Source organism: Bidens hawaiensis, unplaced genomic scaffold (assembly GCF_021521415.1).
Source record: "Bidens hawaiensis isolate Kalapana, Puna unplaced genomic scaffold, B.hawaiensis_p1.1 tig00013865_1, whole genome shotgun sequence".
NCBI classification, from domain to species: domain Eukaryota; kingdom Viridiplantae; phylum Streptophyta; class Magnoliopsida; order Asterales; family Asteraceae; genus Bidens; species Bidens hawaiensis.
Window position 1 is genome coordinate 437228 of NW_027492185.1, and position 15447 is coordinate 452674.

The following is a 15447-nucleotide window of genomic DNA, read 5'->3' on the forward strand; positions in this document are numbered from 1 at the left end:
TTTTACACGGTTGTTCAGGGTGGTCAGCAAATGATGGCTAAAGCACAAGGGGCGAAAGAAGGAGCCAAGGATGCCGCTGGTGTCAACAAATAAACAAACCGCCTGACTTTTACCTTATTTATCTAAAGATGTTAAATAAATTATATGATGCCGGTCAGAACTATGATGTGTGTAATGTAAAACAAAGTAAATGAAAAAATGTTATGATATTTTGAACATTTATGCATTAAAAATTAAATGGATAGAAGTAACATAGCATACATTACAAGAAAAACACAAATTACAATCTTTTTAAACTTTTCTTTCTAGCATCAATCTTCTTTTTATCGGCTTGACCTTTCGCCAACCCTCCTTCCTTCTTATGTACTGCCACCACAGACGGTGCAGCAGCAGATCCGCTACTAACTCCAATCTCAACCACCGTGCTTAGGACGGCGGTTGGTGGTTCCTGTCCACTTGCCCCTTTCATGTTGTTCGATGAAGGGGCCAAAGGCGTCGGCTGCACCACTGCTCCAGAGACAGCGGTTTTCGGGTCAACAATACAAACCGCAGTGTTTGTCTGGTCAACGTTTACGGCTGCGGTGGTCGATTCAGATTTAAACTTTGGCTTTGGCTTTAGAGCATGAATTCCAGTATACAGCCTATGAACATTATCATGAAATTAGTACTTATTATTGGATCAAGATTTATTAATGATATATAACTAATATGACCAGTTAGCAGCTTACCTGGCATGCTTAGCATACTCATCATAGTTCTCAAGCAGCATTTTACCAGCCTGCTCGTTCAATGCAGATTCTGGAAATGGCTCAATAAGCAAGCATCTGACTACCTGCAACCAGGAACAAATTGACCATAAGTTTACTGATTTGATGATTCATAATAACTTTCAATTTGAAAGCTCAAAACATGATTCTTGAACCAAAGAAACTTACAATTAGAACGTGGCGTAAACCAAGAGTAGGGTTCCAATCCCTTTTCAATGTGTTGACACATATTTCACCATTTGAAGCAATGTTCGGGTGGAAGATCTTGGTCAAAAAATAGCCTATAAACAGACACACAAACAAGATGTATAACAACAGAATAAGATAAAATGGATCTCATATCTAACAAATTTTCAACAAACCTTTAGGAGGCGAGTGAGGAAAATCACGCGACAGAATCAACTTCATGCGAAAAACGCCATTTTCATATGGAGTGCCAGCTGCATATGAATCAATCAAGTCTCAAATATATGTTCTTATTATCACACACAAACAAATATATGCAAATATAAAGAGAACTAGTACCAGGGCCTTCTATATCCGCAAATATTGTCGAAAAATCATCATCATTTACTCCTACTTTAATACCCTCGGGTGGTGTTTCATCAAGATTTTTCAATTCCCTCGCAAGTTGTTTGATTACATTTGGAGGAAGATTCTCGTTTGTAGCCTGCGACAATTACATAGTAAACGTTAATCTTTACCAAATAAAAATTATGTGTTTTAGCATAATTATAATAGACGAAAAACAATTCAATTCATAGAAAGATGTTCAGATTGAGAACTTACCATTACTCACAAACAAGATTATAGACTGGACACCAAAAGCCAATAATAGGAGTAGTAGATTGTTCAATGAACACACCGAATAACCTGTTAAAATTATAAATAATTTTAAGGTTATATAACACGAAACAAAAGTCAAAAGTATAAAAATTCATTATCTGCAAGAATATTTTGCATATGAGAAAAAAACCCTAAATTCAAGATATAATAATCAAACAAACTCAATATTAACAAAATAAATATAAGATCTATTTTGACTTGATTACAAAACCCTATCAATCAACTTTTTTTTCGAAAAAAAAAACCCTAATTTTAACAAAATTACAAACAAACCCTAAAATCCCCAATTCTCCAGATAAAACGTTAACTGTTGACTTAACCGAATCGAATCAATCAATTAAAATCCCCAAACTAAGAACTTTAAACCTAAATCCCTAATTCAACAATCAACCACCAAACCCAAGATTCCAAAATTACATCCACAACAACAAGATGACGAATTTGTCAACCAAACAACGATTAATCGAAATCAAACTCACAATGGCGACTAAAGAAACAAAACCCAGTTCAAAAACACATAACAATACATGATCGAATTCAAAGACACCAAGTATTAATTACCTCAAATCAATCAAGACTTCACAAATTGATGAAATGAGATTTGGTGGATCAAATGATTGATTGATGAGAGAGAGGAAGAGCGTTGGGCAATTGGCATAGATATATACCCAACACAAGCAAGAGTTTACCGTTGAGGGGTTGTTTTTGTTACTTTTGTATAGTTTTGGGGTGAAGTTGTAAATGTTCGTCGATACAAGGTGGGCCTAGGAAATAGATAAAAGTCAGTGTCAATCACAGCTGGCTTTCGTTTATTGGTTTTATTATAATTATTGATTATTATATTTTCTTTCTAATTATTGAAATTGGTAAAATTATACACTCATCGAGTCCTCTCATTTTCAAATTCTCAATTATATGTCTTTTTAGAAAGGAATTCGGATAATTGTCGTAAGGAGTTTAAATTTGATGTAACGTTATATCTTTTATGAAGATAATATAAGCTTTGTATTGGTGAGTTCTAATTGGCCAATATCGAATGACATGAAGTAATTGTTTGAAGCTTGAGATTTTTAATATTTTCGAAACCTGTTAAAGTGGATTTTTTTCACAATGATTTATATCTTCTTTAATGGAGTTCGTAGATGAGTGGAGACTGAAGCGTCAAATTATTTTAAACAGTTGACATTATGTCTTATGAAAGCTCACTCGAGTATTGTGGCAGTTTTAAAATGTTGTTAAAAAATTCATATTAATTATCCACTAAATCTTATTATCACATAAGGGATAAGATTTGGATATCCACAATCACGTCAATTGGATATTTGATAGATTGAGTTATAGATTGAGTTGTAGTTTAGAAGCCGTTTAAAAATTAAAAAATAAATATAACACAACATTCTACACAATAACGAAGTTAACATCATGCTCGTGGTTAGTTAAACATAACAATGAAGTTGTTAAAGGAAAAAATATAACACCAATAATCGAACTAACCAAAGAATCAATGGTTTAATCATAGTTATATACAGCAGAGTTCTAATATACAGGAATGTCAATTGTGTGGGGTTGGGGGTTGATGGGTTTTGGATTGACGAGTTGAAATCTGCCCCGCATGTTTATTCGTGTCATGTCATATCAGACCCACTTAAAATCGTGTGAGATTGAGGGTTGATGGGTTTGTTTGTACGAGGCACATTTTGAACTCACTTGAAGTAAATCACAACCCTTAATAGAGTATGAATTGACTTGGCCATCTGAAAATGTTTGAATGGCTTCCTTTGCATGGTCTCCAACTGAACCATCTATCTCGAGAGTCGAGCCTAATTACACCCATATTAGAGTATTAACAATTACCTCACAGCTCCATGTAACAAGTTTAATATTCAAACAAATAGATATGAAAATGTCACATTATTATACCCATGATTTTATTACAACCATTAATTTTAAAGATAACACACAAGTTAAAATTTGTGATTGTTACTTTTAACCACGGTTTTATCTACGTTAAATAATTAGCATATTTGTATGCGTATAAAAAATGCAAACAATTTAATATACATAGTTATTGCTTCACACTATAAATTGTCAACAAGCCATGCCCCATTATATAAAGTTATTTCGACGTTCAAAATATCTTGTGGCTGTAGTTTAGTGGTAAGAATTCCATGTTGTGGCCGTGGAGACTTGTGCTCGAATCTCAGCAGCCACAAATCTTCTTTTTGTTTCCGTGTATTTAAGTCTGTTTAGGCACGCAAAACATATTTACGTGACTTGCCTTAAAATAATTATCTTTGCAACAAAAAAGTTATAAACTGCAATATAACATCTAAAGTCCCATTGTTTATTTATTAGATAACTAAAGTCCCGTTGCTTTTTTATTATATAATCTTTTTTAAAATTAGCTATGAGTCTTAACAAAATCGTTATCAACTGCAAGTACACATTTCGAGTTTTATGATTATATTAATTGTGTTATTTTGTTCGAATTTTAAGCCGACCGGTTAACATAAAATAATAAATTATAGGGGGACCAAAATGGGGATTTAAGAAACGTAGAAATACCAAGTTTCCAACGTCCATTGTCAAATATTTGTGCATTCAATTCTTTCCGGTGTCCAATAGTGGGATATGAATATGATAATGATATGTGATGGAATTGAATACACATACCTAAAACACAACCTATGGTCCGTAGACTTTGGAGACTTTAATATATGGGCTTGATAGATTCGACTACAATTGGGATAGATTTGCCATTTGCTACAGACCCAATGAGGACTAAGGCATAGTTATTAGCTTTATTCTACAAATTCAGTTCTTCGAGACACCTTTGATGAATCAATTAATCAAGGCCTTTAACAACTTGCTCTCTTTACGATTTAGACTTTGATTACAACTTCACAAGAAAGGCTAGAGAGTGATAAAATGTAATCGTCTAACAAACTTAACTACTATGCATAAACAGAGAAAAAAACTGAAAAAGTTTTGTACTCTTTTGAAACAGAAAATTACTGTTTGTGTCCATGTGGTTTCAGGAAGAAGACACAATGAGTCCCCAAAGAAAATTTGAACTGGTTAGATCCCTATGGTTTCAAAAATAAACCATTTAAGTCCATGTCAAATGTGGATTACTAGTTTACCTTTTTTTATGATCTATATGAGTCTCTTTGGTTAAGTGATTGCTCAGTTTTCGTCCCTCTTTAAAAATTACCTCTAAATTACATTATTTTTTTAACAAAATTAAGAAAACGAAACTTTTTTTTAACAAAAATAAACGGAGTGAACTATTTTTTTTAACAAAAATAGACGAACCATACTTTTTTTAACAATAATACAAACCGAACTATTTTTTACAAAAATAAACGAATCGAACTACTTTTTAATACAAATAAACGAACCATACTACTTTTAAACAAAAATAAACGATTGAACTACCTTTTTAGCAAAAATAAATGAACTATTCTTTTACTAAACTAAACGAACGTAACTACTTTAGTAAATGAACTATTCTTTTTGTAATAGTTCAGTTCGTATTTTTGTAAAAAATAGTTCAGTCCGTTTATTTGTTAAAAAAAGTACGGTTCGTCTATTTTTGTTAAAAAAGTTAGTTCAGTCAGTTTATTTTTGTTGATAAAAGATTCGTTTTCTTAATTTTGTTAAAAAAGTTATGTAATTTAGAGGTAATTTTTAAAGAGGGACTAAAACTGAGCAATTAATTAACCACATAGACTCATATGGATCATAAAAAAGGGTAAACTAGTAATTTCACTTTTGACAGGGACTTAAATGATTCATTTTTGAAAACACAGGGACCCAACCAGTTCAAATTTTCTTTTAGGAACTCATTTTGCCTCCTCCCTAAAACTACAGAACACAAACAATAATTTTCTCCTTTTGAAAATAGACTCAAGAACACCCCATTATCGAAAGAGTTTTTTACCAAGATGAGTGGTAGGGAAAAAATATTTACCAAAATAGGTGATTTTAAAAGTATTACTAAAATGGGTGTTTTTATTTAATACTTTATTTTGATTTGTCTTTTATAATTAATTTCTCTTTTAACTTTTATTCAAGCACTTATAATTATTTTCTTTTATATTTTTTCAATATGCTTTTTTTTATTTTCAACTAACCTTTTACATTTTTTTTATTTTTTTATTTTTTAATCAAACCATATTAGTAAGAACTAAAAAAACACATCTAACTATATTTTAAAACGAATAAAAAAGCAAAAAATAATTTAGTAGCTTATCACATATGAGAGAAAGTGATGTCAGTGAGTTAGTCATTCTCTTAGTAACGAACTCACACATTTAAACCATTATAAGTAAATATTAAAATCTTATGAAATAGGGATGTAATTCGTGTTGGTTTAACGGGTCTAATTGTGGAACACAAATACGACCCATATTTTTATTCGGGTCAAAGATCAACCCTAACCTGGATACAAATAATACGAGCCAACTCGAACATGACTCGTTTAACCAATTTTTATAAAGAACATAGTGGTTAGCATCAAAATAATTGTTTATAACTCATAAATTGTAAATAATTAATGCAGTTCACAGGATATAAATAACTTAAACTCAATAATTAAAAGTCTTTTAAGAACTTATTAACTTACTGTGCCTGCAAAATCATTAAGAGTCAACTCAAAATTTTAGTCAATTAAGGGAAGCAAAAATCGAAACAATATAAAGCTTCCGATTTTTATTTTTATTTTTTGACATAAACGAATTTATGATTAAATCCAACCTGCAACAAGAATCCGACCGGTGATTGAACTTAAAGAATAAAAACCTCTTTGAAGAATTGATGCAAACGTGTGCCATTAACTTTATCCAGTTATTGATTAATTTTGAAACCTGCTATCAAATCATACTTAAATATGTGATTGAATCGATCAAACTTGCTGCTGCGATTGGAACGATGGTTAGGAAAAGCTAAAGGTGGTAAGAGAGAGTTCTTTATGTTTTGTAAAGTTAAAATGGAATAAAAAATAAAAAAACCTATTTTGGTAAATATTTTTCAAATCACCTATTTTGGTAAATACTTTTTCCACACCACCTATTTTGGTAAAAAACTCTTATCGAAGTTACCAACCCAAACAACTTTTTACTTTCTTTTAAGTAACCTTTTCTTTTATCTAACTAAAATAGAAAGGAGAAAATGCACAAGTTTTCTTAGAAAAAGAAAAAAAAGTATGATAAATATTTAACACATTTTAATAAAAGTCATAAAACTACACCCACTTATTTTGTTTTCTACACATTACTTTGTCTTGGCCGAGTGCCAGAGGAAAGTGGTCCATTGTTTTGTAAGTACAATAACTAACTCTGCAACTCTATACCATTTCCAAAGCCTGCAAAAATGTCTCAGTCTCTTTATCTTTCCACCCCAATTATTGTTTCCTTCAAAGGTAATCAACATTTGCTGTTTATTTGTTAGATTCATTTTAGTTACTGAACATGGTTACTTTCCAAATCTGTTTTTAGGTAATTGGAGAAACAATCATCATGGGTATCCATCTATAAATGGAAAACCAAATCATATCAAGTTTTCAGTTCAAGAAAGACCAAAAGTAACCATGTTGTCACATGCTGTACCTACTGAAATCCCAACACATTGGTACAATATTATTGCTGATCTACCCATTAAACCTCCCCCACCATTGCATCCTAAAACCTTTGAACCTTTGCAACCACAAGATCTGGCTCATTTGTTTCCTGATGAGCTTATTAAGCAAGAGACAAGCAGTGAAAGACTGATTGTAATCCCTGATGAAGTTGTCGATATTTATCGGCTTTGGCGGCCCACCCCTTTAATAAGGTTGTTTTTGCACCACCTAAATATGTGTACACCTTATGGCCCGATGCGGGCCATATGATGTCAAATCAATTTTGATGTACAGGGTTATCACATTATATGGGCCATATGACGTGACAAAAAATGGTCATACATGATGTAAAATCAACTATCTACATAGCAATCAAATCATGCGAGCCATATGATGAGGCAAAAAATGGTCATATGAGCTGTATGGTATCAAATCAACTTTGTTGTACAGGGTATCACATTATACGGGGGAAAAATGGTCATACGAGCTGTATGACTTGGTCAATGGTCACATCAGTCTTTTCTTTACCAATCAAAAACATCATATGGGTTGTATGGCACGTCAGTGCTTTTTGTTTAGTGTCTGTCTGTTGATTTTGTAAAAGAATATTCATGGGTCAGAGAAAACATTAACGGTTTGGTTTTGGTTTGATTCAGAGCGAAGAGGTTGGAGAAATTACTTGACACACCTGCAAGAATTTATTACAAGTATGAAGGTGTGAGTCCAGCCGGCTCACACAAACCGAACACTGCAGTCCCTCAAGTTTGGTACAATGCCCAACAAGGTGTCAAGAACCTTGTCACCGAGACAGGCGCGGGCCAATGGGGGTGTTCTTTAGCTTTTGCTTCCAGTTTATTTGGCCTCAATTGCGAAGTAAGTTCAGCCCATTATATTAAACAAATGACATAACCGTTTGTATAATTGAATTTATGGAACTTAGGTGTGGCAAGTTCGAGCTTCGTATGATCAAAAACCATATAGGAAACTAATGATGCAAACATGGGGAGCCAAGGTTCACCCGTCCCCTTCTGACATAACCGAATCGGGTCGGAGAATTCTCAAAATGGACCCGTCAAGCCCGGGTAGTTTAGGAATTGCAATTTCTGAGGCTGTGGAGGTGGCAGCCAACATTGAAGATACTAAGTACTGTTTAGGAAGTGTTTTAAATCATGTTTTGTTACATCAGACTGTTATTGGCGAAGAGTGTATTAAGCAGATGGAAGATTTAGGTGAGACTCCTGATGTGATTATTGGATGTACGGGTGGCGGGTCGAATTTTGCAGGGCTTTGTTTCCCGTATATTCGGGAAAAACTTAAAGGGAAAATTAATCCTGTTATAAGAGCTGTGGAACCTACCGCTTGCCCGTCGTTGACCAAAGGTGTTTATGCCTATGATTATGGAGATACGGCTCAGTTGACCCCGTTGATGAAGATGCATACACTCGGTCATGATTTCATTCCTGACCCTATTCATTCTGGTAATTTTTTTATATAAGTTTATATGATGATAAAGTTTAAATGAATGATAAAGTTTACAACTTTGTTTAGGAGGATTGCGGTATCATGGTATGGCGCCACTGATTTCACATATCTATGAATTGGGCTACATGGAAGCAATTGCAATTCCACAAATTGAGTGCTTTCAAGGTATGCATTAATATTAACATGCTCATATTGTTGAGACAATGTGTTTATGGACTTGATTTGGGTCACATTTACAAGGAAAACTCTGAAATGTGACCACTGAAATGTTGACTTTATAGATGGCAAAAAAAACCCCGAACCTGATAGGAATACCCGAAACCCTAGACATATGGTGCGGGCAGTTGGGTATGGGATTAAATTTTAAATTTCTTTTAGGTATAGGATTAGGTGATAACGGCCCGATTACCTGAGACCATATATCCGATTAATCATTTACCCTATCCATGTTACTGATTTTTTTAACTCTTTCTTTCTTTCCAGTCTAGTAATGTTTAGTTATAGTAGCTTTATTATTAGGAAAAAACTAATTTTCTTTTGGGAAATGTATTTTATGATATAATATATATATATATATATATCTTGTATGCTATAAAGTATGAACTTATTGCTTGTAATTTGTATCATCATGAAATTTACAATTTTTAAATATTTTAAACAATTTTATGGTTATAATGATATGATTGTAATATATTATATTTTATTATGTTTTAGTTATAAACATGAAAAATATGGAAATTAGAATGGTAAGGTAACAAATGTATTTGGAGATCTCAATGGATACCCGATATTGGGTCCGGATATGGGACTGGGATTACCAATGCCCGTCCCATTGCCATCTCTACTTGATTTTAATTCGGTGAGTTAAACGCGTGCAGGGGCCATACAATTTGCAAGGTCAGAAGGATTGATACCTGCACCTGAACCCACACACGCGATAGCTGCAGCCATTCGAGAAGCCCTTCACTGCAAAGAGACCGGTGAATCAAAAGTGATACTAACCGCAATGTGTGGACATGGTCACTTTGACCTTCCTGCTTATGAGAAGTACTTGCAGGGTGCCATGGTTGACCTGTCTTTCTCGCAGGACAAAATGCAAGCTTCTCTTGCTAACCTTCCACATATGTCCTAGCTAAAAAGTTACTGTCTTTTTATGTTGTAATCTTTAAATAATTGAAATAAAACTAATAATAATAATAACATTACAAACACATTAATTTTAATTCACATTACATGGTCAAATAATAATACGACCGGGTCGCTTTTCTCGTCATATTACTCGAATCCACCCATTGAAACGAAGAGGTTGGCGATAAACAGGAAAACCGCAGCAATCAGAGAATACATACGAACCTTGTCTTGGTCCGTTTGGTATGTCGCCAACCGGGCCGCCTTACATGACTCGCAGTTGAAACACTTGATACGATTATTTACCTTGTTCCTTGTTGCATTCGCCCACCGCAAGCAGTCGTCATTCTCGTCGCCTATACCTTTAAGCGAAAGCACCTTGTTTTCACATCTTGGAGGAGGCACACAACACCCCTCCTGAAAATCTTTAGTTTTAGTCACAAAATATAATGGTTATTATAATAAAAGTTGTGACAAAATTTGAAACTTTTTAACATACCCAGTAATATTCATAGTATGTTTCTATCTTCCAATCTTCTTTAGCAAAGATTTTATCCTTCCCACTTGCTTCTTCACAAAACTTGATCTCGGTCAAGCATTCTTCGACCTCGGGCCATACACGGTCTGAAGCCATATCATCTATCAACATAGGCTTATACTCCTCGTCTAGAGGCGAGTTGTTTTTATAAACTTCTTCAAAACTCATGGGTGTGGGTTTTCTGAGCCACCCGAACACCATCAAACGCCAAACCATGATGCAAATGATGTAAATGACGCCGATGTTTATTAAGAAACTGAAGAACCATTGGAAAAACTTGATCTTGCATACGATTCCCATGAGGCCGAGGACGCATGAAACCAAGATGAGGGTCATTAGCCATGTTGGCCACAACACGGGGTCCTCTAAACATGTTTCGTTATGCAGCTTGACGACCCGCATGGCCAAGTCTACAAACCGTTTGGCTAGCAAGTATATCGAGCCCGCGGTTCCACCAATCAACCACATGGTGAGGAACACTTTTGCAAACACACCCATTCTCTCCTACCCCTTTTCTTCAATAAGGTTCTTGGGAAAGTTTTTGATATGCTATAAAAAATGAATTGAATAATAATGGATGTTTGTTAGTTATGGTTGTTTTTTCTGGTATAAGATTTAAACATTTGATTGTCCGAGTATGACTCTCCCCCTCTTATCTTTCAAAAACAAGAATGTATGTTTTCCTATATAGTTGGGATTTAATTATGTGATATATTAGAGTAAAATGTTATTTTCGTTTTTGTGGTTTGACAAATAATGCGAATTTAGTCCAAAAAGTTTATTTTTTGCATATGCACCCTCCACGTTTCCCAGTTCTTGCCAATTACATCCAAATCACTAACCCCGTTAAATTTAATCATTAAGTCAGGGATAGACATGTCTTTTCACTCTTTCTGTATTATAATACTTATTTCAGGGAACTGTGGTTTTCGTCGATGTGGTTTGTTCAAATCTACGGCTTTAGTCAAGTAGTTTCAAATTTGCAATTTCCTTCCCCATGGTTTCATTTCACTTGCAATTAAACCCGATTCCCTAATCTCGTTAAGTCTGGCCCGTTAAACCCAAGTGTGCCCTTCACATGAGGGGCATATTTGTTCCCTCTTTTTTTTTTTTTTCCTTTTTCTTCAAATACACTCTGGCCCCTCATATGTGGGGGCTTTGTTGGGTGTGTTGGGTTTGTTTGGTTCCAAATGGATTTAAGCATCATCTTGTAACTTCTTATTAGAGTATTCATAAATGAATAAGTTCGTTAGACCGTAACGAGTCAGGTCAAGATCGATTGAAATATACATTCTACAAGTATGTGTGAATTGTGATATGGATTGAACATCACAGTTATATTTGGTATTTTGGCTTGATTGCTTGTTGAATATTCGTTAAAGTCAATAATGGATTACGCCACTTATACTGGCTAGCTAGACCATTACATGTACTGTTCGAGCATATTATGCATAGACCAACAGAACTGTTTTTGATGTTTTGTTAAGATACATCGGAAATAATTATACATAAAAGAAAAAAGAAAACTGAAAGTCTGCATATTGCATAAATAAAATTTGTAAATTGAAAGAAGAAAAAAACGGTGCAGATTGCAAAAATTAAAATTGTACATGTTGCAGAATACATGGAAATTAAAGTTATGGCCGTCTGCAAATTGCTAAAGGCATCTATGGTTGTAAACAAACTAGTTTTTTACCCGGCGCAACGGTTAGTAAACCTCGGACAGTGGTAAAACCCAAGTGTTGTCGGCCACAAGCATTGAGCTGGTAAGTCGACACAAATTTGGTCGGTTTCGGTAATGTGTGTTATTGTACCGGAATAAAAACCAAGTATAAAACAAAAAAAAAATATAAAAGTTGAGGTGGACCAATAGGGTGACGCCGGTCGGTAAAACATGAGCGTTGGTAAAAGCCGATCGTTGTCGATCCCGGAACTAAAACACAAAAAAAAATTGTCGTTCGCTCGGTTTTTTTTACATCATTACGATGACTGAACTAAAGAAACAAAAACAAACTATGTGGACCAGTTCGGTGCCGTCAAGTGACCCACCAAGACACTTGCAACACCAAACTTTCTATTTATTATATATAAATATAATAATGGCAAGTTGGCAACTAAGAACATTTAGTTTATAATAATCATTACTCAATATAAAGTATTCAAACTATCAATATTAACTTTTCCTCACGTCAGTTAAAATCTATCACAATTCTCTTAAATTTAGCTCAAAAATATTTATCTGTCTGTTTATCTGTTTCACAATCGATAAAGCTTAATAGTAGTAAACACGCAAATTCATAACAAGGGTGTGAATGTTATTTGTTAATAAGAATAAAACATATGTCTATCCAATTAAATAGTATTGGATGATAAAATTTAAAAAACCAAACTAAAATTAAATAAATTCATATCCGTGAGGCCTTTTATGCTTACAAGACATCTTCTTGATCTTATTCCTCTTCTCTTTCTTGTGTTGACCTTGACACCGCTTTCAACACTCTCATTACATTCCTCCCCCTGCTTCATTATACAAGCAGAAAACTAGAAAAGTTTAGTATCAATAAACTTATAGACGGGAATATATATATGGGGGATGAATCCTGGGAGAAGTGATATTACTGCGAGAAGTGCGAGAAGAGAAGGTATAACTTTATTAATCCCTAATTTCACCCCATTTCATATGATGTTACCTACATATATGTAGGTTAGCTGTATTTATGTCTTAATTACATATTCAAACCTAGCTACAAACATATAAATGTACCGAGCCACATTCAAACCTATGTACCTACACACATACAAACATAATTATACATATACAAATATACGTACCTACACACATACATATGCACCTACACAACACACCTACACATAAGAAAGAGAGTGAAATTAGGGATTAATGGAGTTACACATTCACTTCTCGCTGTAAAAAAACTTCTGAAATGATCCAATACCTGTATGTATGTATGTATGTATATATATATATAATTACTCTTTCATCATGATAACCGACATAGATTCCTATAATTGTTCTTTTACAATAATTTGTAATACAAAATGTCAAAAATTTGTTGGTTATTATCATTCCTAGGAAACTCCTTATTCTTATTTGAACCATTTTCTATATATATATGTGTGTGTGTGTACGCGAGCGTGTAATATGTATATGAATGAGCTAGTGTGAGTATGTTTTAAAAGAAAAGACATTTAGATCAAACCTTGACATTCCTCTTTTGCCCATCATAATTATTACTATTGCTATTAACATCGACATGTGGATGGGGAGATACAAGGCTCTTGACAAATACACTAGCACAAGCATAGTTCCGCTGGTTGCAGGACACAAGTCTACTATCATCATAGATGATAACATCACTAGTTTTCTTATTTAGATCCACCACAAAGGTTAAGCCATGTACAACGTTATACTTGGTCACACAATAATCATCGTTATATAGTTCCCATTTCATCACCCATTTCTTGGTAGAAAAAGGGGAATGTGAATATAAGCACAGATGTCACACCCTCGAAATCCACTAACGGAGCTTTACCGTCAGAGGGTGTGAACTAACAGGATCAGAATCAATAGTTATAATCAAACATGATGTTCAAAGTTTTCAAATCACAAAACCTTAAGTTTAAATAAGTGCGGAAGCGTAAATCATAACCAAGTGTTGCGTCACACAGGACGACTTAAAACCAAATAAATAAAAGTTCAAAACAAGTTTTTAAAATGATAGTGTTCAACGAATGCATGATCCTATACCGCGCGCCCGCCTCGGCTACCTGAGAATAACATACTAAAAGTGTCAACACAGGGTTGGTGAGTTCACAAGTTTATATTAATAAAGCGTTTGCGTTTACGTTTTGCGTTTGCGTTTGCGTTTGCGTTACCAGATAGTGTTAAGTCAATTATATATCAATAGGTAGCTAACCTATAAAACAAGTATTTACTAAGTGTTCGACACCGAAGCTGACTGTTTATCATATGCCTTGCCACCATGTCAACCACGACCATGGTAATGTGTTAGCCAAGATTACACCCACTCGACCTACAGTCAAGTTTAGAGTTGGGTGGGGTTTGTCAAATGTCACACCCGGCCCTGAGCGGCGGAAACAGCCGGGCGCGCACGAGTGGGGATTGATAATTAAGCACGGGCCATTGCAAAACATTCAAAGATTTTTATTGCGCATGAGAAGTTTAATACAAACACATTACATTGAAAACCTTAGATAACCGTTTGCATTGCTCATCATGAAACATAACTTAAACACATAATCGCTTGCATAGCTTGTAAGTATACCATGATAAAACATTATTTAAGTACGTGTCCCTCGCCCCGAAAGCAGTTTAAAACAGTGAAAACAGTGAAAATAGGGGCTGTGAGACTCACCTGTGGTTCTTGTTAAGGGATTAATCGAGATTCGGGTTTTCTTGGTGTTGGCCTCGGAATCGAAGGTCTAGAATACGATTAAATAACAAGTATATATATTAAGATCAAGAAATAGGAGAATATAAGGGTTGGATAGTAGGTCTCAAGGTTATATTTTCGGCTTACCTAGTAACAGGATCGGAGCTGGAAACAACGGATGCTTGGGAAAGGATTAGTGCAAGTTTGTAGTTCTTTGAAGTGTGTTTTGGGTGATAATTTAGGCTACAAATTTATAGGCAAACTCAAGGGAACACAATCCGTTGCTTTAGGGGATTAAAATCTTTTCATATCTAAATGTAATGATGATAAAGTATGGAAGTTATTATTATTTACTTAAGAGTGGAGTGGTGGATAAAAGATTTTGATTTGATTTGGACAGAACATGCAGGTCTGGGGTTGGTGAGAATAGGGTGGCTGACAGTTGACTTTTCATGTTACAGTGTGCTTTTTCAGGTACTTTTGTCAGTGTACAGTAAAAAGTGGAAAATCTCTGAAACACGCTACTGTTTCCTTTCGGGCGGGAGTAATCTCCTTAACTGGAGAATAGACCAAGTGTTCTGCGCGTATAACTTGGTGCGCATAGCTTTCTGCGTATAGGACATGTCTTTGCTGCGGGTAGGTGCGTAACCTTCT

The 15447-nt window shown here is 34.5% G+C and overlaps 3 protein-coding genes across 4 annotated transcripts; 1 reads left to right on the forward strand and 2 right to left on the reverse strand.

Annotated features, from left to right (window-relative positions):
• Nucleotides 1-201: 201 nt before the first annotated feature.
• Nucleotides 202-1650, reverse strand: LOC143545147 (ubiquitin-conjugating enzyme E2 22-like). 2 transcript variants are annotated; one of them, XM_077037084.1, is made up of 7 exons: nucleotides 1557-1650; nucleotides 1293-1437; nucleotides 1130-1207; nucleotides 936-1048; nucleotides 729-832; nucleotides 527-641; nucleotides 202-463 (listed from the first exon to the last, which is right to left on the reverse strand). In XM_077037084.1, exons 1-7 carry the CDS (start codon nucleotides 1557-1559, stop codon nucleotides 281-283), a joined length of 741 nt encoding a protein of 246 aa, XP_076893199.1. In that variant the 5' UTR covers nucleotides 1560-1650; the 3' UTR covers nucleotides 202-280. The 2 variants fall into 2 exon arrangements, with proteins under 2 accessions (XP_076893199.1, XP_076893198.1); XM_077037083.1 differs by having other exon boundaries at nucleotides 203-641.
• A 5262-nt stretch (nucleotides 1651-6912) lies between these two features.
• On the forward strand, nucleotides 6913-10252 carry LOC143545174 (uncharacterized). Its single transcript, XM_077037106.1, has 6 exons — nucleotides 6913-7035; nucleotides 7112-7445; nucleotides 7890-8106; nucleotides 8174-8711; nucleotides 8782-8880; nucleotides 9594-10252. Exons 1-6 carry the CDS (start codon nucleotides 6987-6989, stop codon nucleotides 9845-9847), a joined length of 1491 nt encoding a protein of 496 aa, XP_076893221.1. The 5' UTR covers nucleotides 6913-6986; the 3' UTR covers nucleotides 9848-10252.
• Nucleotides 9991-10879, reverse strand: LOC143545135 (tetraspanin-8-like). Its single transcript, XM_077037072.1, has 2 exons — nucleotides 10343-10879; nucleotides 9991-10260 (listed from the first exon to the last, which is right to left on the reverse strand). Exons 1-2 carry the CDS (start codon nucleotides 10877-10879, stop codon nucleotides 9991-9993), a joined length of 807 nt encoding a protein of 268 aa, XP_076893187.1.
• Between the last annotated feature and the right edge of the window lie 4568 nt (nucleotides 10880-15447).

Excerpts from the sequence above, each read along its gene's own strand:
- LOC143545147 (XM_077037083.1), bottom strand. Across the intron at positions 1,208-1,292 it reads TGCGGATATAGAAGGCCCTG|CTGGCACTCCATATGAAAAT; the intron begins GTACTAGTTCTC and ends ATTCATATGCAG. Across the intron at positions 833-935 it reads GTTTACGCCACGTTCTAATT|GTAGTCAGATGCTTGCTTAT; the intron begins GTAAGTTTCTTT and ends TCCTGGTTGCAG.
- LOC143545174 (XM_077037106.1), top strand. The coding sequence starts at position 6,987 with ATGTCTCAGTCTCTTTATCTTTCCACCCCAATTATTGTTTCCTTCAAA. Across the intron at positions 8,107-8,173 it reads TATTTGGCCTCAATTGCGAA|GTGTGGCAAGTTCGAGCTTC; the intron begins GTAAGTTCAGCC and ends TATGGAACTTAG. Across the intron at positions 8,712-8,781 it reads TCCTGACCCTATTCATTCTG|GAGGATTGCGGTATCATGGT; the intron begins GTAATTTTTTTA and ends AACTTTGTTTAG.
- LOC143545135 (XM_077037072.1), bottom strand. The coding sequence starts at position 10,879 with ATGGGTGTGTTTGCAAAAGTGTTCCTCACCATGTGGTTGATTGGTGGA. Across the intron at positions 10,261-10,342 it reads CATACTATGAATATTACTGG|GAGGGGTGTTGTGTGCCTCC; the intron begins GTATGTTAAAAA and ends AAAGATTTTCAG.